General features: G+C 47.8%; 1 protein-coding gene across 1 annotated transcript; it reads left to right on the top strand.

Annotated features, from left to right (window-relative positions):
* The first annotated feature begins 292 nt into the window (after positions 1–292).
* On the top strand, positions 293–21250 carry LOC143975602 (sepiapterin reductase-like). Its single transcript, XM_077478079.1, has 3 exons — positions 293–648; positions 13175–13465; positions 17577–21250. Exons 1-3 carry the CDS (start codon positions 324–326, stop codon positions 17762–17764), a joined length of 804 nt encoding a protein of 267 aa, XP_077334205.1. The 5' UTR covers positions 293–323; the 3' UTR covers positions 17765–21250.
* Positions 21251–26089: the final 4839 nt, after the last annotated feature.

The following is a 26089-nucleotide window of genomic DNA, read 5'->3' on the forward strand; positions in this document are numbered from 1 at the left end:
AACTACAACTCCCATGAGGCATAGCAAGACTCTGACAGCCACAAGCATGACACCCAGATGATCGGACTTGTAGTTTTGCAAGAGCTGGAGGTCCACTAATTGCAGATCCCTGCTGTATAATATAATAAAACATGTATTCTCATCATGAATGGGTTAATCCCAAAACCCAGGTGGTTTCGTATTTTCACGGTATTGTTCGCCTGCTTCTACTGCTAATAAAGGTGGTTAAAAAAAAAAAAAGGAAAGGGGCCGGATTTAAGATGAGGAAGGAGACGAGGGGGGGGGGGAGAATGACAGTCATTGTGCAACCTTTCCTTTGCACAATGCAGGAGATGGATGGAGGGAGAAGCTCCAGCCTGGGCACCGTGCTGTGTGTTATCACGGGGGCCTCCCGGGGGTTTGGCAGGAGCCTGGCGTTGGAACTGTGCCCCAGGGCGGCGCCGGGCTCTGCCCTGCTGCTGGTGGCCCGCACAGAGCGGGCGCTGCACGCGTTGGCCGAAGAGCTGACACTCCAGTACCCGGACGTGGAGGTGAGATGGGTGGCGGCAGACCTGGGCTCAGCAGACGGGGTGAAGAAGACAGTGCAAGCTGCGCAGGAGCTGAACGGAGGGGACGCGGCTCAGAGGGTCATCGTTATCAATAACGCGGGTAAGGGGGGGGGCGCTCCGCCGTGTGTATTGCCCGATATTAGAACACAATTCATAAAAAGACCTGTGTGTGTGGTACATCTGATGATCACATGTGGTCACACACATCTCACTGTACTAATAGATTTTATTCCGCCGCGTAAAAAAAAAAAAAAAAAAAAAAAAGCGCACCTACAGGACAAACAAGAAGACAAATGAATAGATTGTAGCTTACTTCTGTGTATTTGTTCCTATTATAAATAATTGAAACACATGGCGCTAAACCAAGTGACTGTTACACCACTAAATATTATACTACAAAGTGCATCAGATATAGCAAAAAAAAAATAAAAATGATTTGCATTGTAGCTTACTTGTCCTTAGATGTTGCTGGTGCATTTTTTTTTTTATTATTCACCTGGTGATCATGTGACCTGCAGTCTTTCTGACGCAGGGTGACAACATCGGAATAAACTTTGGTAGGCAGTCAGAGCTGGGCCAAGGAGAGCGTCAGGCAGGAGCCCCCCTCCTCCTCTCCCCTCCTCCCCCCTTCTCCTCTCTTCTCCTCTCCCCTCCTCCGAGCTGTATTGTACAATGTGTGGGGGGAGGGGGGATAATGATTGGATCTCCTGCAGATTTTGTAGGTTTGCCCACTTACAAAGAGATGAAGGGCCTATCGTTCTTATTATAGGTATACAGGCGTACCCCCCACTTTTAAAGCGGGAGTCCACCGGGACTCCGCGTTTTTTTTTTTTTTTTTTTTTTTTAAAAGCCAGCAGCTACAAATACTGCAGCTGCTGACTTTTAAATAGTGACACTTACCTGTCCAGCGCGCCCGCGATGTCGGCACCCGAAGCCGATCGCTCGCTCGGCTGCCGGGTCCCGCCGCCATCTTGGGTATGGGAATCAGGAAATGGAGCCTTTCGGCTTCATTTCCCGGTTCCCTACTGCGCATGCGCGAGCCGCGCGGCGCAATCCGGACGGTCCCCGCTGCCTCTGGGAGCTGTGTGTTTCCCAGCAGGCAGCGGGGCACTTGCTGAAGGGGGCGGGCGCTTGCGGAACGGAGGCGTAACCTACGCTCGTTCCGCAGAGCGCTAGCCCGGAAGTGGGTGCAGTTACCTGGATTATCCAGGTAACTGCACCCCCCTCCCCCCTGAAAGGTGCCGATTGTGGCGCCGGAGGGGGGGGGGATTCCGATGAGCGGAGGTCCATTTTAGGGTGGACCTCCGCTTTAAGTACACAATGGGGGTTTATGTATTTTAAATGATTAGAGAGACAGAATATCAACCAAGAATCCTGAAAAGAAATAAAAAAAAAAAAACATGATACAAATTTTATAAATCGAGTTGCGGTTCAGTGAGTAAAATAGGTATTTGATTCCCCCCCCCCCCCAAGCAACAAGCAAAACATGACTTAGTACCAGTGGTGGCTGGTGCTCAAATTATTTTTTTTGGGGGGGAGGGCACAAACAAACTGAAACATTCTTAAAAAAAAAAAAAAAAATCAATTGCAGCCTCCCTGTGCCCATCAAATGCAGCCACTGTGCCCATTATATGCAGCTGCTGTGCCCATCAAATGCACCCATCATATGCAGCCACTTTGCCCATCAAACGCAGCCACTGTGCCCATCAAACACAGCTGCTGTGCCCACCAAATACATACATTGTGCCCATCGACCCCCCCCCCCCCCCAACTCTCAGGACTCGCAGCTTTGACAGCACACTTGCCCCCCCCCCATCTCTGGGCTCACCCCCTTGGAGCTTGTGGCTTTAACAGCACCCCATTGCAGGGCTCGTGGCTCTGGCAGCACCCCCAACCCCCCCCCCCCCCCGTTCATGGCTCGTGGCTCTGACAGACCCCCTGTGGTCAGGCACTTACCACCAGGCAGCAGCTCCTCCCCAAGTGCACCAGAGCGGCGGCGAACTCCACTCCAGCATGTGTCTCCTACGCTCCTCTTCCTAAGCGCCAGGCATCGAATAGGGTGGCCTGGCGCTTTGGCTAATCAGGGAACAGGTCTGATGCCCCGCCTACTAATTGGTGTGGAGGAAGGTTGGTGTGAAAGTAGCGAAAATTAATTTGCTATCGCCACACAATTGGGTGGGATCAGGGTGCACTCTCTGCGCCCCAAGCCCACCCTATTTTGAAGCCTATTAGAGCCTCTGGTTCTAATCAGGTGCTTCAAAAAGTACCATACCCTCCTGCCCCCGCCATAGGAATCCATGTATCTGGCGTCCTGAAAGGGGCTGGGTGCATGGATGGGGGGGGGCAGCGCACCTGCGCCCACAATGCACGGGCCGCCATTGCTTAGTACTTGGTGGAGAAACCCTTGTTGGCCAGCACAGAGGTTAGACATTTCTTGTAGGTGGTGACCAGGTTTGCACACATCTCAGGAGGGAGTTTGGTCCACTCTTCTTTACAGATCTTCTCTAAATCCATAAGGTTTCTTGGCTGTTGCTTTGGAACTCGGAAGTTTCAGTTCCCTCCATAGTTTTCTATAGGATTAAGGTCTGAAGACTGGCTGGGCCACTCCATGACCTTAATGTCTTCTTCTTGAGCCACTCATTTGTTGCCTTGTTGGTATGTTTTGGGTCATTGTTATGCTGGAAGACCCATCCAAGACCAATCTTTAGTGTTCTGGCTGAGGGAAGAAGGTTCTCATCCACAATTTTACAATACATGGCCCCTCAATGCAGGCAAAGTCGGCCTGTACCTTTGCCCAATCCTTCTCTGAATCATTTAGATGTCCATTGGCAAACTACAGAAGGGCCTGTACATGCGTCTTCTTGAGAAGGGGGACCTTGCTGGCCTTTCAGGATTTCAATCCATGGCGGCGTATTGTCTTACCAATGGTTTGTTTGGTGACTGTGGTCCCAACTGCCTTGAAGTTGAGATCATTCACAAGCTCCTCCCGTGCAGTTCTGGGCTGATCCCTCACTTTTCTCATGTTCATCCTTATCCCATGAGGCGAAACCTTGCATGGAGCTCCAGAGCGAGGGCGAGGGATGGTTATTTTGTATTTCTTCCATTTGCACATAATCACTCCAGCAGTTGTCTCCTTCTCACCGAGCTTCTTGCTGATGGTCTTGTAGCCCATTCCAGCCTTGTGCAGGTCTACAATCTTGTCCCTGATGTCCTTTGACAGCTCTTTGGTCATGGCCATGATGGTGAGGTTTGAATGGAAGAAAGAGATTCTCTGGGCATATATCTTTTATACACCTAACGGGTTGTTGTTAGGAGCACCTTCTTAGGCTGACAGGACTAATCTGTGTACCACATGAGCACATAGTGGAGCCAGAATTATTGTTGGTTGGTAGAGGATCAAATACTGATTTTACTCACTGATCTGTTTTATCTGGATTTTTGGTTGATATTCTGTCTCTATCATTTAAAATACACCTATGATTGTAGCTTTCCCCTCTACAAGAAGAAAAAGCTGCTTGTGTAGCCCCTGGAACGCTTACGGAGCACCGCTGGTTCAGAGGACAAATCTTCAAGAGGCCATAGAGGAAGAAGAAGAGGAGGGGGGTGGAGGAGAGAGATGTGGCATAATCACCACTAGCATTTTGGAGGCTTGGTTGCAGAACAATCCAACAATACTGAACCCTGTCCTGCATCCTTCCCAGCTGCCAGCAGAGTTACCCAGTGCAGAAGTGTAGTAGAAACTGTACACACTTTATTAGATACTGTGTACACCGCCTGAAGTGTATTAGAAACAGTACACCACAGAATGCACTATATATATAGGCTACACGGGTTGCAGAGTATGTGTGTGTGTGTGTATTTATGTATGTGTGTATATATATATATATATATATATATATATATATATATATATATATATATATATATATATATATATATATATATATATATATATATATATATATATATGAGATTAGATATATATTTCTATCTCTATCGTGGCCTGAAATTATGGGAGGAGCCCAGGGGGTATTTAAGCAGACCGCCTATGATGGTCTGTGTCAGTTCCAGTGTGCGGTATTTCATCATCAGGCTGACTCTTCCAACTCACTGCATGTTCGTGAGTTGGTGCTTTTGAGATTCCCTGTTTGTAGGTTTTCTTCGGCCATTTAACGCTCGCCGTCGCAGGTAGGACTTGTTGTTACTGTTTCTACCGAAACGCTGGATATCTTGTTCCCCTTCGTTAACCGCCCCCTACGGCTTCGTAGGTCTTACTATGTCATTCGCATGTATTCATACTTACTGCCCAGCTTTGCTCCTCATTTGAGCCCAGTCGCCACTGCCACATAACGACTCATGGTAACCCTCCGATCAGCACCATTTATATCTAGCCGACTAGGCAATACAAACCATATGAATAGCACATAAAGCCACTTACGAATCAGGTCGCGTCACCGGCACATGGTCCCGAACCTGCGTCCCACACACACCACACCTCCTACTAAACCCCCACTCCGCCTACTGACCCCCTACACCTCCTACGGAACACTCACTTCACCTAACTGACCCCCTACACCTCCTACGGAACACTCACTTCACCTAACTGACCCCCTACACCTCCTACTGGATACCAAGCACTCACCAAACAGCCGATCCAAATCTAGTCGCAGCAGTGGCTCTATGATTTGGGTCCTCGGCAAAACAAGCCCCTTCAACCACCATCACCGTCAGTCGATCCGAGTCATCATCGGCGCAACGCTTCGGATCCAACACACAAGGCCCCTGGTCACCTTACATCCACAGCTGATCCGAGTCTAGTCACATGATCGGCGCAATAATTCGGATCCTCAGCAATACAAACTTTAAAGTATCGGATCCATTTAATAACTTCTTATTACCAGTTCCTTCCGGATTAGTTTTATACATTTATAACCAATTTGTATCAGAGTCATCTCGCTTTACAAACCGATTCATAGAAGACATCTACATTCAAACCACTGTCTACCATGTTCCCCATTTCGTAAAACTGTCGTCACTTCATGTCGTAAGTCCCTTGCCTCATTTTCACTGCTTCTTAGTAATTGCACCATATCATTCATATGTATTCGTACGCGTTCGTTGGGATTTGTACCTCATTTGAGCCCAGTCGCATTTCAAGGCAGCCCATTGCTCGGGACCTTTGGTTTCTAGCTGCCTAGCAGGCACAAAGGTTACGAATCACGTAAACCACTCACGCTACAGCCGCTTTCGAAATAAAATCACATCAGTGGCATATGTCCCAAATCCTTTCACCCAAAAATACCACACCTCCTACGACCATACTCGCACCATACAGCCGATTCGAGTCTTGTTGCACCATCAGCGCAACAATTCGGATCCTCAGCACTACAAAACACCAACAGCCAATCCGAGTCTAGTCACATCATCAGCGCAACGATTCGGATCCTCTGCAAATACAAACTTCACCAACCAATCCGAGTCCAGTCGCATCACCAGCTCAACGATTCGGATCCTTCACAAAACAAACACCACCGGTGCTCACACCGCAGCCCGGTTTAAACTAGTCGCATTGCTGATATGAATACAGTGGTTTCTTACGATTCAGATCCCTGGCAATAGGAACTTCACTAACCGATCTGAGTACAGTCGCATCACTGGCTGAACGATTCAGATCCTTCACAAAACAAACTCCACCGATGCTCACACCCAAGCTCGGTTCGAACTGGTCGCATCGCTGATACGAATACAGTGGCACTTACGATTCAGACCCCCGGCCTTATGTTCTTTGTCAAGCATAAACATACACTTCTCACTCCATCTATTTGTAGAATCTTGCACAGGGTCATTCCTACATACTCAAAAGTCCACTAACGTTGTTTTCGCCTTGCTAATAATGCCGCTAATAAGGCAATCACTGCAAGCATTTCTGCAAGTGGCTCAAATCGGCTACTCATCATCTCCAGTAGCAACTGGGCTGGTCACCTATTCTGTCGAGGGCTTGCATCTTCACCAGGGGGCAAGCTACTGCACCGAACAGCTCTTTGCAACCCCCCTTCCCAAAACAAACTTCCTATGTCACCTTACTATAGGTTCCCAGTCAACCCAGTTCTCGACCCCAACCAAGACTTCACAACTAGGGCATAAAGACAGGTGTGTAGTTCAAAGGGATCCCCCCCTTTCTCTTAAAGCGGTTCTTCACCCTAAAAGGGAAGTTCCGCTAGTATTATCCCTCCCCCCCTCCGGTGCCACAATCGGCACCTTTCAGGGGGGAGGGGGGTGCAGTTACCTGAATAATCCAGGTAACTGCACCCACTTCCGGCCAGACCGCCGCAGACCCCCGCATCGCTCCGCCCCCCCATTGTGTTCTGGGAAACACACAGTTCCCAGAGACACAGCGGGGGACCATAAGAGAAGCGCAGCGCGACTCGCGCATGCGCAGTAGGGAACCGGGCAGTGAAGCCCTCATGCTTCACTTCCCGATTCCCTGACAGAGGATGGCGGCGGTGGCTGCAGCGAGAAGAGCGATCGCTCGTCATCTGCCGCCGACATCGCTGGAACCTGGGACAGGTAAGTGTGATATTATTAAAAGTCAGCAGCTGCAATATTAGTAGCTGCTGGCTTTTAATATTTTTTTTTTTAGGTGCAGCTCCTCTTTAAACACTCTTTTCACTACATATTTTTACTTCACATACACAATTCGACTTGCTCCTGAGGCGTTAGTAACTGTCACATACTTCTGTGCACTTCACTCTGTTTTGGAAGCAAGATCCTTCACCACGCAGACAAGGTCGCCTAACGTCCAGCTTGCTTGACAGTGCAAGTGTTAGCAGACCGAACATACGTCAATTAACTACAGATCACAACATTCCTACTTAGAATACCGGACTTCAGCTACCCTCCCCAGTCCGCCCCGGGGGGCTCTGGTTCATTACTCTGTGCCAAGCAGAGAAGGACACCCGAGCTATCGGTTACCAACCAGTCACCTCCTGGCTAACCTTGGTTGTCATGCATTCTTTTGAGTTTTCTAAAGTCACACTCAACAGCGCTTGCACGCAAACTAGCTGTCACTACGGCTGTCATTCTTTGTCCTGTTCTTTTTGTTTTCCTTCTGCCTTTCCATCTTGTCTACCCAAATGCAGTTATCCCTTCCTACCTTTGCAACTTACCTTAAAAATATATGCATTTCCCCTCCTTGCTTTTAGCTGACGCCATGTCGCAGGCCGACAGCGATGACTTCGCCTCCGCCCTGTTGTCACCCTTTGGGGGCTCAGCAAGTGGCGGCTCACAGGCTCACAGAGCTTGGACCATTTAAAAAAAAAAACAAGCTCACAGCAGAACTGCGTCGCAGGATTATTTCCTACCCTGCCACAGCTAGGAAGCCGAGATTTTAGGCTGCTGTTTCCACCTCTAGTGGCAGCCCTACCAGGCACCCAGGCATCACTGCAGTCTATTTTCTTAGCGACTACTCAGCTGCACTCCTTGGTGACCACACTGTCAACAACAGTCACCGATGTCCAAGCCAAAGTGGGAGCCCTGGAGGTACGCCTAGCCATGCCCCTACCAGCTCCAGTAACCACCGTCATTCCCGTACCTTCACTTACAGGTACGCCCGACATCGGCACCACTGTCTTCTCTGTGCACCTTGTCCCAGCAGGACATCAGGAAGGACATCTTGGATGACAATGACGTTAATTTAGCATCCCTCCTCATAGCAGTACACGACTTGGCCAAAAACAAGTCATCTTCATCGTCTTGAAGGCCAAAGACCCTAGACTTAATAGCAAGCTCACTGTCACAGCGTTTGTTCTAGCCTTGGGCACAGTCAGAGACGTGCTATGCAGGGCAACCCCAACAGGAGGGCTATTACTGATTCATCGATTTTTTTTTTATTTTTTTTTTATTTTTTTATCGATTAATTGACTAATTTTGATTAATTATAATGCACATACAGATCCAACTACTTTTAGCTGATCTCCTTGCAATGCAACTCTGCATTAGTAAGTGGTAAATGTGGTATACACTATATACAATCACCTGACACTAGTTAGTTTCCACAATCCATGACTACCAAACTGTAGCACTGACGTAAGTAATTTATTATTATTTTTTCCACAGTAGCCCGACAATCCCTCCACCTATGGTCTAACTAATCACTCTCACCTTATGGCATGGACCCCTGTGCAAACAGGTGGTCATGCAAGCGGGTATCAAAAGGGTTAACACAGACCATAGACTTCTCTCACGTCTCCTTAGATCTCAGCAAGGACACCAGGTCATGGGTAGAAAGAAAAGGTCTAAATGCTCACCGCTTAAGTATAAGATTACATTTTTGTGTTCAAACACAAACTACTCACATCAAGATGATAAAAAACACAGCATGTAAAGCCAACAATCGTGTTAGTTCCGTAGGGCAGTAGCGGGTGACGTCATGCGTAGCTCCTCCCCCGTAGGTTCAATCAGAACTTTGACATCACTGGACTCCTCCCCCCCCCCTCCCTTCGTTAGCAGACAGAGGCACTTGGGGAAGGGGGGAGGAGTCTGGTGACGTTGATGTCCGTGACTACACGGGATCTCTGACGGAACTCCCTGAAGACCCGGAAGCCGGCAGAGAGGTGAGTACCGATCAAAAGAATTTTTAGCGATCAAAAAAATGTATCGATTAATCGAGGAATTAATCTTTAATTTCCACAGCCTATATCTATTTATATATATATATATATATATCTCAAATACACTGCCATTAACTGCCTAACTACCTGCCTGCTTAATCTAACTCAAGCTATCTCTCTGTCCACACCAACAACAGTACACAGGGCTGCCGTGTAGGCAGCCTTATATAGTGTGGGGCATGGACTTAATCCCCCTGAGCCATGATTGGCCAAAGGCACCATGCCTTTGGCTAATTATGACTCTCTTAGCAGAGGGTGCTGAGATTGGCCAAAGCATGCAGGTCAGGTGCATGCTTTGGCCAATCGTCATACAACAATGCACTGCGAACTCGCAGTGCATTATGGGGCATTCCACGGTGCTCAAATTTGCTGTGAACGCCCCATAATGTTCACTGTTCTGCGAACGGGCAAACACCCAATGTTCAAGTCTAAATTATGTTTGACCCGAACATCAAGCTCATCCCTAGTCTCAAAAAATATGCAGTCTGTCCTGAGGGTGATGTGGTCTATGGATTACCCTCCAAGCAGACTGAATATTTGTTGAGGCAGCACTGCTTATTTACCTTTCCCAGCTTAAAGCGGGAGTTCTGCCGTTTTTTTAAAAAAAATTCAAATACTGCAGCTGCTGAATTTTAAAATATGGACACTTACCTGTCCAGTGCGCCAGCGATGTCGGCACCCGAAGCCGATATGTCGCTCGGCTCTCGGGTGCTGCCGCCGCCATCTTCGGTATGGGAATCAGGAAGTGAAGCCTTGCGGCTTCACTTCCCGGTTCCCTACTGCGCATGCACGAGTTGGGCTGCGCAATACGGACAGTCCCTGCTGTCTCTGGGACCCGTGTGTTTCCCAGCAGACAGAGGAAGTGTAAATAGGAAGTGTAAATACCCACAGATTCTGCGGCTATCTATGCCCGGAAGTGGGTGCAAAATACCTGTATTATACAGGTATCTGCACCCCCCCTCCCCCCTGAAAGGTGCCAATTGTGGCACCGGAGGAGGGGAAGGTTCCGGTGAGTGGAAGTTCCACTTTAGGGTGAAGCTCCGCTTTAAATGTGGATATTTGTCTTATTTTTATTAAGCGTTTTACTGCATTAACCCCCTTCCTGTGCTCTGTATTTTACCTTCTGCTGAATCTTCCATGCTCACCCTCTCTTTTTTAGGATAAAAGTGGAAATAAATCTGCCCAAAGTGGGGGGCAGGTGTAAAAGTTTGGCACTAGGTGCCTTTCCTTAAAACACAACAAGAGAAGAGTCTTACACAGATACTCTAAGCTGAGACCATTCCTAAATCACCGGCAGCCTCTGGGGCCACACAGTATCTTGTTCTCAAGCTTGTCATGCACTGTTTGGGCCCCCTCTCTGTGGGGGTGTCAGAGACTCAACCTCCTGCTTTCCTCTGTAGACATTAAACAGTCCCTTCTGTCCCTAGTCAAATCCTTGGAGGCCTCACACCTTATCTTCCAGGGTTTGAAACCAAGGAGCCAAGCTACCATCTTCTAGTATGCAGTCATTCAGCCACTCCACACCTCCCCTAGCGCATAATCTTTCATGCTCATATTTTTTTGAAAATAAAAGTGGAAAGAAACCAGTCCAAAGTGAGGGGTCTGGTATAAAAGGTGGGCGAGAGGTGATGCCTGGAGAGCCTTCCATCTAACTCAAATGGATAGAAGAATCATCAAATACACATATAGCATACTCTAAGCTGAGGCCATTCCCAAATTACCAGTGCCTCTGAGGCCACACAGTATCCAAATGCTCAAGCTTTTCCTGCACCATTCAGGGCTTATCTTTGTGGGGGTGTCAAAGATCTCAACCTCTTACTTATCTCTGTAGACATTAAAAAGTCTTAACATTTTTGGTCCCTAGTCAAATCCTTGGAGCCCCCACACATTATCTTTCAGGGTTTGGGAGTAGAAAGTCAAGCTACCCTCTTCTAAAGTACAATCGTGCAGCCACTCCTTACCTCCTCTAGTATCCATATTCTCAAGCTGGTCCTTCACCATTCAGGCCTTCTCTTTCCTGGGGGGTCAAATACTCAGCCCATTACCTTTCTCTGTAGACATTTAATGGCCTTCACCCTTTGGTCTCTAGTCAAATGCTTGGAGCCCTCACACATATTATCTTTCAGGGTTTTGGGCAGAAAGTCAAGCTACCCTCTTCTAATGTACAAGCATGCAGCCACTACACACCTCCCCTAGTGCCCAACTTTCCATTAGCCCTATTTTTTAGGATGAAAGGTGAAAACCAAACTTCTCTATGGTGAGGGATCTGGAATAAAAGGTTGATACTAGGTGTTGCCTAAATGGCTTTCCATCTGACATGACTCAAGTGGTTAGAAGAATTATTAATTACACATATACTCTAAGCTTAGGCCATTCCCAAATTACCAGTGCCTCCGGGGCCACACAGTATCCAAATGCTCAAGCTTTTCTTGCACCATTCAGGGCTTATCTTTGTGGGGGTGTCAAAGACCCAACCTCTTCCTTTTCTCTGTAGACATTAAAAAGCCTTAACATTTTTGGTCCCTAGTCAAATCCTTGGAGCCCCCACACATTATCTTTCAGGGTTCGGGAGCAGAAAGTCAAGCTACCCTCTTCTAATGTACAATCATGCAGCCACTCCATACCTCCTCTAGTGCCCAATCATCCATGATCCCCCTTTTTATAGGAACAAAATAAATAAAAAAACTCTCTAAGGTAAGGGGTGTGGTGTAAAAGGTTGGTACTAGGTGTTGCCTAGATAGCATTCCATCTGACATGCAGTAACTAAAGTGGATAGAAGAATCATTAATTACACATATACTCTAAGCTGAAGCTATTCCCAAATTACCGGGGGCCACACAGTATCCATGTGCTCAAGCTTGTCTTGCATCATTCACGGCCTCTCTCTGTGGGGGTGTCAAAGACTCAACCTCTAACTTTTCTCTGTAGACATTTAATGGCCTTCACCCTAGTCCTTAGTCAAATTGTTTGAACCACTCACACATATTCTCTTTCATGGTTTAGGAGCAGAAAGTCAAGCTACCCTCTTCTAATGTAGCCACTATACACCTTCCCTAGTACTTCCATTAACCCCCTGCCCCTTTTTTTTTTTTGGGAGGAAAGGTGAAAAAAAAAACCTCTAAGGTGAGGGGTCTGGTGTAAAAGGTTGGTACTAGGTGTTGCCTTGATGGCTTTCCATCTGACATAACTCAAGTGGATAGAAGAATCATTAGATACTCATATACTCTAAGCTAAGGCCATTTCCAAATTACCAGTGCCTCTGGGGGCCACACATTATCCAAATGCTCAAGCTTGTCCTGCACCATTTAGGGCCTCTCCCTGTGGGGGTGTCAAAGTCTTAACCACTTATTTTTCTATGTAGACATTTAAAACGGCCTTCACCCTTTGGTTCCTAGTCACGTTGTTGGAGATACTCAACCTCTTACTTTTCTCTGTAAGGTTTGGAGGCAAGAAGGCAAACTACCATCTTCTGGTGTACAATTCTGGGGTACATCTTTCGGAATACAATCATGTAGCCACTCCACACCTCCCCCAATGCCCAACTTTCTATGCTCCCCTGTTGTTTAAGAAGAAAAAGTAAAAAGAAACCTCTTCAAGTGAAGGCTCTAGAATAAAAAGTTGGAATTCCCATTACTTTTTGTCCTACTGACCATAAATGGTCACCAGGACCAATTCATGGGGTAAAATTCCCCAGCAGGGATACAGGCTGCAGTAAGGACCTTGTCTTGTATTGAGATATTTAGATGCTTTCAGAGTTTCCCCAATAAAATGTATAGTCACCAGGACCAATAGATGGGGGGGGGGGGGGGGGAATCTCCCCAGTGGGAACACAGGCTGCAGTAGGGACCTTGTCCTGTGCTGTCTCAAGATATTTGGATCATATATCTCCATTAGATTGATAGCGTTGGCCTACAGTATCTATCACATTACCAAATCTTTTTTTGTCTTCACTTGCAGGGTCTCTGGGCGATATCAGCAAGCCTTTTGTGGATTTCACCGACCCTCTAGAGGTGGACAGATATTTCTCCTTCAACGTGTCATCGGCGTTGTGTCTGACCTCATCCCTGCTGAAGGTTTTCCAGGGACGTCCTGGACTACAGCGGCTGGTGATCAATATCTCATCTCTGGCTGCCCTGCAACCATTCAAGTCTTGGACGCTGTACTGCGCTGGAAAGGCGGCTCGGGATATGATGTTCAAGGTGCTGGCCGAGGAGGAGAAGGATGTCCGCGTACTCAACTATGCACCAGGTTGTGCAAAGAGCAGAAATAATTCTGCTTTGCTAAACAATAAAGGGGGCTTACTGTGATCACGTTGGGTTAGAAGCGCCGCTCAAAGCTGGAGGATTAAGGATATCCCCCGCCAGCGATTAGAATGTGGGAGTGGGCATCTGCGCTAAACCAGAAGTGTAAATATACCAAAGGGTAAGATGGTGCTAAACCGCCCCAGTGCTGTGGCAGTGTGTGGCCTAAGCCAGAGCTGCTATGGCCATGCCCACTGATGCGTTTCGTCCCTGGCCACCGGGGGCTTGGTCACAGAGGTGAAACCCCCAGTGGGCGGAGTGAAACGCATCAGGAGCGTGACACTGGGTCAGCTTGAGCAGCGTCTTACCCTTGGTATCTTTATAATAAAGAGTAGCAAGGGTGTAACTGCTCTGGCAAATGAAACAAAAAACAGCAGCAGCAATATAGTGCGATAACACAAAAAGTAAATGGAATTAAAAAAAACTGCGCTATAAATTATAAACAATTAAGTCCATAGACCCACAAGGTGCCAGGAAAGTAAATATGAATGCTAGAACCACTGGTTATAAACACCGCCGTGTACATGCATATATTTATTAATTAAAAGTTGCACTGTTTCAGCGGACAGTCCGCTCGTGTGTGGGCTTCAGCTGACTTTTTCAGCGGACAGTCTGGCGGACTAAGTCTTTCGGAATTTCCGTAATACAGTCCGTCCAACTTTGGTTTCAGCGGACAGTCCGCTCGTGAGTAGGCTAGTTGGACGGACTAAGTATGGCGCATGCTCAGAAAGGATTTACACGGCCGAAGGTTGCATTGCAGTGTATTGGACGTCGTATTTCTAGTCCCGTCGTACGTGCTGTACACGTCATCGCGCAAGCTTTCAGCGGACTGTCTGTTCATCGTGTGTGGTCAAGTCCGTTCATTCAAAAGTAGGACGGACTGTCTGTCGGATTATCTGACGGACTTAGTTGGACGGACAATCCTCTCGTGTGTACGCGGCCTTACAGTTATATAGTTGTAAACTGTACATAAAAGCAAATGCCTGCCGGCATGCATAAATGGAGCCTGTCCTCGTAAGCGAATGGCGTGGTGGCGTCACTACGTGCCTTCCTCCAGACGCGTTTCGTCATCAAACGGACGTTTTCAATGGGGAACGCTCCGCCATGCCCGGCCTGCATTTGCTTTTATGTGCAGTTTACAACTATATAACTGTAAGTGCAACTTTTAAGTACCGTAATAAATATATTAAGTATTGAACATACTACACCATGGCAGTCCTTCTCTCTTTTCTGCGTAACCTATGAGAGTACACGGATATCGGGACAGATGTGGTATACAGCTCTATTTGGTTTATATCTGGGCTGTGGACATCTGCAAGCTTAAAGGCCCAGGCTGGGTTAAGCCAACCATCTTTAATGCTTGCCATTCGGTAAGCACAATCTACATCTACGGTGGATGGGCACCTTTTGAAGTTTTTGCATGTACACGGCGGTGTTTATCAGCAGTGGTTCTAGCATTCATATTACTTTCCTGGCACCTTGTGGGTCTATGTTTACAATAAAGGGAGCTTGATGCTGTTTGGAGAATTGAGAAGGAGGTTACCTATTTCATTGAAGTGAACATGTGGCCAGGCTACAGACATATTCTTAACAAGCAACAAATGAGCCTTTCACTGCTGGCCCACTTTTTTTTTTTCCTCCATTGCGTCTCCATTCACACTAGTGCCCATCCACATCAATCAACGTGGTTCATTGGTGGATTTTTGACCCCATAAACTTCAATGGTAAAGAACAGCAGCCCTAAAATTATATCTCTAATTATTCCTCTTGCTCCAGTATGCATGGTGATACCTAATATGTTTTGCTTGGTTGTTGTGTTGTGTGAGTCACTGCTGGGTGGGGGAGCTGAGATGGTGAGTTTATCTCTGTGGGGAGAAGCTGTGCTGCTGAGTGGCTGATGGGAGGGGCAGAAGAAAGAGCTAAAGTGTTTGAGTGATTGTTTGGAAAGAGAGGAGAGATGAAAGGGGACCTGAGTCACTGATAGGAAAGGGAAGCTGAGCTGCGGAGTATCTGCTGCAGAGGAGATCTGAACTGCAGAGTCACAGTTGGGAGGGGTATTAGCACCTTTTTATACATACAGACTATTCATTCTCAAATCAGTGAAGGGAACCTGAGCCGTTGAGTCACTGTGGGGAGGGGTAGCTGAGCTGCAGTATAACTGCTGTAGAGGGGAGTGGAGCTGCTAAGTCCCATTTGAGAGGGGAAGCAGATAGAGTTAAATTGCCATGCCAGATGGGGGAGGGATGAAGGGGACCTGAGCTGTTCAGTCACTGCTGGGATGGGGGAGCTGGGCTACTGAGTCAAAAATGGGAGGGGCAGCAGAGAGGGCTCAACTGCTCAGTGACTGTTGGGAGAAGGGGGAGGTGTGAAGGGGACCTGAGTGGTTGGGTCACTGCTGGGATGGGGGAGCTGAGCTGCTGAGTCATGGGTGGGAGGGACAGCAGAGAGGGCTCAACAGCTCAGTGACTGCTGTGAGATGGGGGAGGGGTGAAGTCGGAGATGAGCTGTTGGGTCACTGCTGGGATTGAGCTGCTGAGTCATGGGTGGGAGGGACAGCAGAGAGGGCTCAACTGCTCAGTGACTGCTGTGAGATGGGGGAGGGGTGAAGGCGGAGCTGAGCTGTTGGGTCACTGCTGGGATTGGGGTGCTGAGTCATGGGTGGGAGGGGCAGCAGAGAAGGCTTAAAGTGATTGTAAGGGTTCGTTCTTTTTTTTAAATAACAAACATGTCATACTTACCTCCACTGTGCAGCTAGTTTTGCACAGAGTGACCCCCAACACCATCTTCTAGGGTCCCCCAGGGGCTCTCGCGGCTCCTCCCTATATCAGATAACCCCCTGGGAGAAGCACTCTCCCAGGGGGGTTACCTTGCGGGTGCCCTCTCGAGTCCATCATTTGGCGTCCATAGCCACCAAATGTATCACTCGGCTCTGCCCCCCCCCCAGTGCCTTAGTCATTGGATTTGTTTGACAGCAGCGGGAACCAATAACTGTGCTGCTACAGGCTATCCAATCAGGACACGAGACACCGGCCGGAGCTGGTGTGCTCGTGTGTCGTCGTGCAAATTTTGGGGCTCAGGTAAGTATAAGGGGGGCTCGGGGGTGCTGCTGCATTAAAAAAAATTGTATTTCATTCTATGCATTAAGGTGAAAAACGGCGAGGGTTTACAACCCCTTTAACTGCTCAGTGATTGCTAGGAGAGGGGGGAGGGGTGAAGGGAACCTGAGCTGTTGGGTCACTGCTGGGATGGGGGAGCTGAGCTGCTGAGTAATGGATGGGAGGGGCAGCAGAGAAGGCTAAACTGCTCAGTGACTGCTGGGAGATGGGGGAGGGGTGAAGGCGGAGCTGAGCTGCTGAGTAACCAATGGGAGGGGCAGCAGAGAAGAGTAAACTGCTCAGTGACTGATAGGAGATGGGGGAGGGGTGAAGGCGGAGCTGAGCTGCTGAGTAATGGATGGGAGGGGCAGCAGAGAAGGGTAAACTGCTCAGTGACTGATTGGAGATGGGGGAGGGGTGAAGGCGGAGCTGAGTAATGGATGGGAGGGGCAGCAGAGAAGAGTAAACTGCTCAGCGACTGATAGGAGATGGGGGAGGGGTAAAGGCGGAGCTGAGCTGCTGAGTAATGGATGGGAGGGGCAGCAGAGAAGGGTAAACTGCTCAGTGACTGATTGGAGATGGGGGAGGGGTGAAGGCGGAGCTGAGCTGCTGAGTAACCAATGGGAGGGGTAGCAGAGAAGAGTAAACTGCTCAGTGACTGATAGGAGATGGGGGAGGGGTGAAGGCGGAGCTGAGCTGCTGAGTAATGGATGGGAGGGGCAGCAGAGAAGGCTAAACTGCTCAGTGACTGCTGGGAAATGGGGGAGGGGTGAAGGCAGAGCTGAGTTGCTGAGTATCTGTGTTGTACACCATCATATCTAGGTTAACGGTTGGCTGGTAGTACATAACGTAATGATTTGCATAGCTCCGCCTTCCACCATTAAATAAGGAAATCCCTTGGTTGAATGACATATAATGACCTTTGGTACATTTGGACTGACTTGTCCTTCCCGTATCTGGCAGGCCCCATGGATAACGACATGCAGAAGGAGGCACGGACGCTGACGAATGATCCCGACTTACGTCTCCAATTCGTTAACATGAAGAAGGAAGGGAAACTGGTGGACTGTCACGTGTCTGCCCGCAAGATGCTGGACATCCTCCAGGCCGACGCCTACAAATCCGGCGACCATGTGGATTTTTTTGATTGAGTCTGAGCTGTGATTGACTTTTGGTGACGATTAGCGATCTCCTGCTCTTGTAAACAGGATGTAAAGGAGGACTCCGCCTACATGCGGGTTTAGTGTTGCACAGTTGCCGGCAAGTCGAATGACCCGATGCATTTCATGTTCTCTTCTTGCATTGCTCGGGACTTTACCGGTAAGATCTCCCCATGTGGAATCCCAGCAAAAACAAAGCCAGAAGATGGTGTCATTCCCTCCCCAATGGATTGTTCTTTGGCTGCAAATTTGGCCATACAGCTTACAATCTGATTGAACAATTTGTTCTACCAGCAAATAAGTAGTCTTAAAGTGGTTGTAAACCCTTACATATATCCATTTTAGTGACTGGCCTCCGGTGATACACAGAGATGAAACAAATCCCCATACACGAGTTGTATCTGTTTATCTGCAGTCTTCTCTTCTCTACATCCATTCAAAGTGCAGAAATTACACAGAATCTCTCAGCTCTGAAAAGCAGGGGGCGGGGAGCTGAAGTTGCATCAGTGAGGAGAGCCCTAGGAGCTGATTGGAGGGAAGGGACACCCCCCCCTCCCTTTACACAGCACACATGTACAGAGCTGAGGCTGTCAATCACAGGCTGTGCCCTCCCCTGTCACCATTTTTCTCTTGGTGTCAGGAAAACTTGTCAGAAGTTACTCATGCGGATGGCAGGGGAAGGAAGCAACAGAGAGAAATTACACTTAGTGCTCTGGAATGAGACAAGTACACAATATAGGGGGATGTGCTTTGTTCATATATCCTGTCTGAGGTTTACAACCACTTCAAGGCCCCTTTCACACTTGTACGACCTGAAATGCGCACAACTTTGATGCGACCTGAAGCAATGCCTGTGTAATCTTGAGGTCTATGAACCTCAAGTCTCATCAAAGTCGGACCAAAGTAGTGCAGGGAATACTTTGAAGTTGCACAGATATGAACGTTACTCATTGGAAATCGCGGGGTACGACTTTTGAATGCGACTTTGCAGTCCCAAAGTCGCAGAACAAATCGCACAAATGTGTGAAAGAGGCCTAAGCTGCACTGACATGTGAGCTTTATGGTAACGCATGCAGAAACGTGTGTTTCCACGTGCATTCTCGGAACGCGTGAAATCCGCATGCCACGCATGTCGTGCCATTAAAGAATTTGTTACCCCAACATTTTTATATTCCTGATATGTGCCTTCTGTACCATGTGCTTGTATAAGAGAGTCTCATGTTCTCTTTGTATTGCTTCCTTTATGTGAAATCCCTGGTAATCCTGCCAGTCTCTCTGCTTTCCTATTAACCACTTCAGCCACGGAAGATTTACCCCCCCCCCCCCCCCACCCTTCATGACCAGGCCATTTTTTGCGAGACAGCACTGCGTTATTTTAACCATGTGACAATGTACCCAAATAAAATGTATGTTCTTTTTTCCCCACAAATAGAGCTTTCTTTTGGTGGTATTTGATCACCTCTGCGGTTTTTATTTTTTTGCGCTATAAACAAAAAAAGTGTGAAAAATTTTGGAATTTTTTTTTTAAATATTTTTTACTTTCTGGTATAAAAAATATCTGATTAAAAAAAAATGTAAAAAAATCGAATTTGTTTATTATTTAGGCCAATATGTATTCTGATACATGTTTTTGGTAAAAGAAAATCCCAATAAGCGTTTATTGATTGGTTTATGCAAAAGTTATAGCGTTTACAAAGTATGGGATTTTTTATGGCACTTTCACTTTTTTTTTTATTTTTATTTTTTTTTTACTAGTAATGGCAACAATCAGCGATTTTATTTTTTATTTTTATTTTTTTCTTCTTTGCGGGACATCAACATTGCGGCCGACAAATTGGACACCTAACTGACACTTTTGAAATCTTTTTGGGAACCAGTGACGTTATTACAGAGATCAGAGGTTGTTATCATGTTGTAATACTACCCTGCGGTCCAGTCTCTGAAGGGAGGGGATCATGCTCTGCTTCATTATGTCACAGTACATGTTGGCATTCATAGTTCCCTCAATGAACTGTAGCCCCCCCAGTGACCCCAAACACACCTTCAAGACGACCACTGCCTTGCTAAAGATGCTGAGGGCAAAGGTGATGGACTGGCCAAGCATGTCTCCAGACATGAACCCTATTGAGTATCAGTGTGGCATCCCCAAACAGAAGGTGGAGGAGCGTAAGGTCTCTAACATCCACCAGCTCTCTGATGTCATCATGGAGGAGTGGCAGAGGACTCCTGTGCCAGCCTGTGAAGCTCTGGTGAACTCCATGCCCAAGACGGTTAAGGAAGCGCTGGAAAATAATGGTGGCCACAAAAAATATTGACACTTTGCGTCCAATTTGGATATTTTCACTTAGGGGTGTACTCACTTTTGTTGCCAGCGCTTTAGATGTTAACCACTTGCCGACCGCTGCGTGCCGATATACATAGGCACAATGGCAGCGGTGGGCAAATGGGCGTACCTGTACGTCCCCTTTAATTGGTGGGGCTAGTTGTCCCGCCACATACAGCGTTACCGTGCCCGCGGGACCCGCCGACTTGATGTCTGCCGGCAATCATGTTATGAAGCAAGGCATTTGGGCAGCACAGTGGTGTAGTGGTCTAGCAGTAAGAAGGGTCGCTGGTTCAAATCCCAACCACAACACTACCTGCCTGGAGTTTGCATGTTCTCCCTGTGCCTGTGTGGGTTTCCTCCGGGTACTCCGGTTTCCTCCCACACTCCAAAGACATGCAGGTAGGTTAATTGGCTTCTGTCCAAAAATGGCCCTAGGATATGAATGGGGACCTTGGATTGTGGGCTCCTTGAGGGTAGGGACTGATGTGAGTGTGCCATGTACAGGGTTTGGGACAATTGTAGACACTCACTCAGGCTGGACTGGTGTTTTGATTCAACCTTACTAAATATGTAACTATTTCCACTGTTCTGCCTAGTGACATGACAGAGATCACTATTCCCTGTCATCAGGAGAGGTGATCGCTGTCATGTCAGTGGTAGCATCCCCCCCCCCCCCCCACAGTTAGAATCACTCCCTAGGACACACTTAACCCCTTGATCGCCCCCTAGTGTTTAATCCCTTCCCTGCCAGTGTCATTTACACAGTAATCAGGTGCATTTTTATAGTACTGATCGCTGCATAAATGCCAATGGTCCCAAAATAGTGTCAAAAGTGTCTGATCTGTCCGCCATAATGTCGCAATCACGATAAAAAACACAGATTGCCGCTATTACTAATAAAAAAAAATAATAATAATAAAAATGCCATAAAACTATCCCCTAGTTTGTAGATGCTATAACATTTGCGCAAACCAATACCAAAGTTGCAGAACTGGGTTTGGCTGTTCAGGGTTGTTTTACCTCCTGCATTATATGACTTTTGCATTACAAAATAAAATCAGAACAATCAGATTGGATTCTTGGAAGATCTGATTTGATACGACAACCTTTGATCTTTGGCTCCCTGTGATTAAAAGCCCATTCCAGACTCACTGTTGTCTTTTAGTTTTGGATGAACTCACAAAAAGGAAATACTTCTGGTGAATTTTTCTTGTGCTCTTTGTCCCCACTGGAGACATTTCCCATCACTGTCCCCGCAGGAAGTGAAGAGAAATCTCCTGAATGTGGACACAGAACCCAAAACTGATAGGAGTTCTATGCTCCCTAAGGGGATGTAGGAGCACAAATGTGAAAGAATTAATTTATAGAAAGGATATAATAGCAGTGATCTCTAGCAGTCTCATGTAATATTATTCTAGTCTATGACTGTCTCCTGAAACATGTCCCCAGTCTCTGACCATCTCCTCTATTACGTCCCCAGTCTCCTTTAAAATATGTAGTATGTCCCCAGCCTCTGACCATATCCTGTATTACATAACCAGTCTCTGACCTTCTCCTGTAGCGTTTCCTCAGTCTCTGACCATCTCCTGTAGTATGTCCCCAGTCTCTGACCATCTCCTGTAGCATGTCCTCAGTCTCTGACTATCTCCTGTAGCATGTCCACAGTCTTTGACCTTCTCCCGTAGCGTGTCCTCAGTCTCTGACCATATCCTGTATTACATCCCCAGTCTCTGACCTTCTCCTGTAGCGTTTCCTCAGTCTCTGACCATCTCCTGTAGTATGTCCCCAGTCTCTGACCATCTCCTGTAGCGTGTCCTCAGTCTTTGACCTTCTCCCGTAGCGTGCCCTCAGTCTCTGACCATCTCCTGTAGCGTGTCCTCAGTCTTTGACCTTCTCCCGTAGCGTGTCCTCAGTCTCTGACCATATCCTGTATTACATCCCCAGTCTCTGACCTTCTCCTGTAGCGTTTCCTCAGTCTCTGACCATCTCCTGTAGTATGTCCCCAGTCTCTGACCATCTCCTGTAGCGTGTCCTCAGTCTTTGACCTTCTCCCGTAGCGTGCCCTCAGTCTCTGACCATCTCCTGTAGCGTGTCCTCAGTCTCTGACCATCTCCTGTAGCATGTCCCCAGTCTCTGACCATCTCCTGTATTAAGTCTCCAGTCTCTGACCATCTCCTGTAGTATGTCCCCAGTCTCTGACCATCTCCTGTAGTATGTCCCCAGTCTCTGACCATCTCCTGTAGTATGTCCCCAGTCTCTGACCATCTCCTGTAGTATGTCCCCAGTCTCTGACCATCTCCTGTGGCATGTCCCCAGTCTCTGACCATCTCCTGTAGTATGTCCCCAGTCTCTGACCATCTCCTGTAGTATGTCCCCAGTCTCTGACCATCTCCTGTAGTATGTCCCCAGTCTCTGACCATCTCCTGTAGTGTGTCCCCAGTCTCTGACCATCTCCTGTAGTGTGTCCCCAGTCTCTGACCATCTCCTGTAGTATGTCCCCAGTCTCTGACCATCTCCTGTGGCATGTCCCCAGTCTCTGACCATCTCCTGTAGTGTGTCCCCAGTCTCTGACCATCTCCTGTAGTGTGTCCCCAGTCTCTGACCATCTCCTGTAGTATGCCCCCAGTCTCTGACCATCTCCTGTGGCATGTCCCCAGTCTTTGACCATCTCCTGTATTATGTCCACAGTCTCTGACCATCTCCTCTATTACGTCCCCAGTCTCCTTTAAAACATGTAGTATGTCCCCATTCTCTGACCATCTCCTGTGGCACGTCTTCAGTCTCTAACTATATCCTGTATTACATCCCCAATCTCTGACCTTCTTCTGTATTAAGTCCCCCGTCTCTGACTATCTCCTGTAGCATGCCCCCAGTCTTTGACCATCTCCTGTATTCCATCCATAGTCTCTGACCATCTCCTGTAGTATGTCCTCAGTCTCTGACCACCCACATTCCCCAGGGCTTGTCCACGGGCTATCCCACCGACTCTACACACCGGCCACCTCACCTGTACGCACTCAGCCCCCTCCCCCCCCACACCTGTATATATGTCAGCCCAGCCCCCACACACACCTGTGTATATATATGTCAGCCCCGCATACACAAACCTGTAAACAAACAAGGCTCTGGCCCCCTCGTCATACACAAACAACCCCCTTCTCTTTCCTTCACAGCCCCTACTTGTAAAGGAAATCTTCCTACCTGGTCCCAACTCGTTTTCACAAAGCTTTCATGTTGCTGAGACAGAGGAGCACAGTACAGACAGCTCACACGAGGGGTGCACATGCACATAGTAGCCAGAGGTGGCAGTAAAGAGCTTGATGTCTGAGCTCAATGACACAGAGAGCAGCAGAAGCTGCGAGATTGTTTCTATAGTGCACAATACGGCTCCCCTTCATCCGTCCTGCCTTCTTCTGACCCGGGCGGGCCCCTCTGACCCTGGGGCCCCTTAGAGTTGTATCGGCTGTACCCCCCTGATGGCGGCCCTGAATTAGAATACAAATAAATTAAACAAATCTAACTAAACTAAATGAGTTAAATAGCGAATCGAAAAAATATTTTTTGGGGGGTTTCGCACATGTCTAGTGCCAGGACAATGTTATCTAGAGCCCAGGGCATTAGCATTAATTCCCCCTCATTCCAGTACAAATTCACCCCCCTGCTGAAATCCCCTCTCACCCCCCCAGCACAAATGACCCCCCCCCCAAAAAACCCCAAAACAATCATACCTTCTAGCACAAATCCGCAACCTCTCAAATTTCCTCTCCGAGTACACCCCCCCCCCCACTCTCAAATCTACACTCCCAGCACAAACCCCCCCCATCCCCCCAAATCTCCCCTACTAGCACAAATACTCCCTACAATCATCCCTACTAGCACAAAACCCCCAAACAAAAATGTACCCTCCTAGCACAATTCCACTCCCCCCTCTATACCATGTTACCTCTTAAAGAACAAACCCCCCCTCCTAGCACAAATCCTCTTCCCCCATCATTCCTCCCAACACAAATCCCCCTAAATCACCACTCCTAGCACACCCTCTTAAATTTCTCCTCCTAGAACAATTCTCACCCCTTGCCCCCTCTCCCCCAAATTCCCCATCCTAACACAAATCCCCTCCCCCTCAATCTCCTTTTAGCACCCCCATCCTCACATGATACCACAGTGCCTGGGACACCTTCCCCTCTGGAGCGCCCCTTGGCCCAGCCCCGGTGGGAGTTATTGCCGCTGCACCATGCTGCACCCACACACATGCAGATGTTAAAGGGTAAGTTCATCTGTTCAGGAAATATGTAAAGATGAATTAACTCTAAATATCCCTGCTCTACATAGAGGCCATGCTGCCCTACCCATACACAGCAATACAGTGGAACCTCAGATTACAAGCATAATCCGTTCCAGGAGAATGCTTGTAATCAAAAGCATATCAAAGCGAGTTTCCCCATAGAAGTCAATGGAAATGAAGATAATTAGTTCTGCATTGACTTCTATTACTTGCAATACCACATGTGGCCAGAGGTGGAGGGGGGGCGCCGGAGAACCTCGGAAATACTCGGGCACAGCTCGGCTGAACTCGGAAACACTCGGGAACGGAGTATTTCCGAGTGATTCCGAGTATCTCTGAGTGATTTTGAGTATTTCCAAATGGCCCCGAACCATTCCGCGTGTCATCGGCACCCCCCTCCACACCTCTAGCCAAAACCGGTACGGCACACCCCATTACCTTGAATTATGCTCGTTTTGCGAGACAACACTCACAAACCGAGTCAGAATTTAAAAAAAAAAAGTTGCTCGTCTTTCAAAACGCTCGTTAAGCGCGTTACTTGTTAACCAAAGTTCCACTGTACATAGCCCCGGAGGGAGTATTCAACATAGTGGCGTTGATTTACTAAAGGCAAATAGACAGAGCACTCTGCAAGAACAGTTTCTCCAGAGCTTAGTAAATGAGCAGAAACTCTGCTGACTTCCATCATCCAATCATGTGCCAGCAAATTTTTATTTATTTTTGTTAATTTTCCTTGCAAGTGATTGGGTATTCTTTGCAAAGTGAAGCTTCTCCTCATTTACGAAGCTCTGGAGCAACTGCACTTTGCCTTTAGTAAATAAAACCCAATTCTGGCAATTATAAGCACTCATTGGTCAGTGCTGACCATAAAAGAATCACTTCTTTCTTCTGGGACACCCATTTTTTTTTTTACAATATTTTTTTTTTGTATAATATTATTTGTTATAATTATTTACATTTTTTTTTACAATTTGTTAGGAGCCCCATTGAGGGGCTTTGGTGTAATAGCAGAGAAAGGAACTGAGGACAGAGATTCCTCAGGCCCTTTCTCTGTAGCCTAAGCTGCCACAGGAGTTCAGTGGGGGGAATCTGCATTGGACAGGGTGATTAGGGTGTGCCCTAGGCACCCCCCGGAACACCCTGTGCGCACGTCTATGGCTCCCCCCCCTACTTTTTTTTGCGTCCTTTTAACAGCCTTGTTGGGTGTAGCCATCTAAACAGACCCCTGATGTCTCACATTTCATACAGAGAAAGGGACAGCGATTTCTCAGTTCCTTTCTCTGCAGCCTCAGCTGCACTGAACAGTGAGTGAATGAGAAAGTGCTCTAAGGCTTCCTGTTTATTCACAAACTGAAACATAGTAAACACAATTTGGTATGCTTTAGTGGTGAATGGACACAGCGAGTGATCTGTGCCAATCGCTCACTGTGTTTATGCAGGAAGGGAAGGGGCTGGTAAATATGACATGGAGAGGAGAGAAGCTGGCAATGCTACAGGGGGGCACACAGGAAGGCCTGGACAGCAGGGGGGTGGGGATGCAGATACCAATCACCCTGCAGTGCAGCCGGAGGAAGAACATGGAAGAGAAGCCAGCAGAGCTGCAGGGGGAGCCACAAGAGTTGGCAATAGGCCAGTTCAGAATTGCTCCTGCTTGACAGGTGCACGGGCCTCCCTTTTGAAAGGGCCCAGTACAGCAGGGCTGGCC

Source organism: Lithobates pipiens, unplaced genomic scaffold (genome assembly GCF_037356315.1).
Source record: "Lithobates pipiens isolate NorthernLeopardFrog02 unplaced genomic scaffold, aLitPip1_a1.2 Scaffold_13, whole genome shotgun sequence".
Lineage (NCBI taxonomy): Eukaryota > Metazoa > Chordata > Amphibia > Anura > Ranidae > Lithobates > Lithobates pipiens.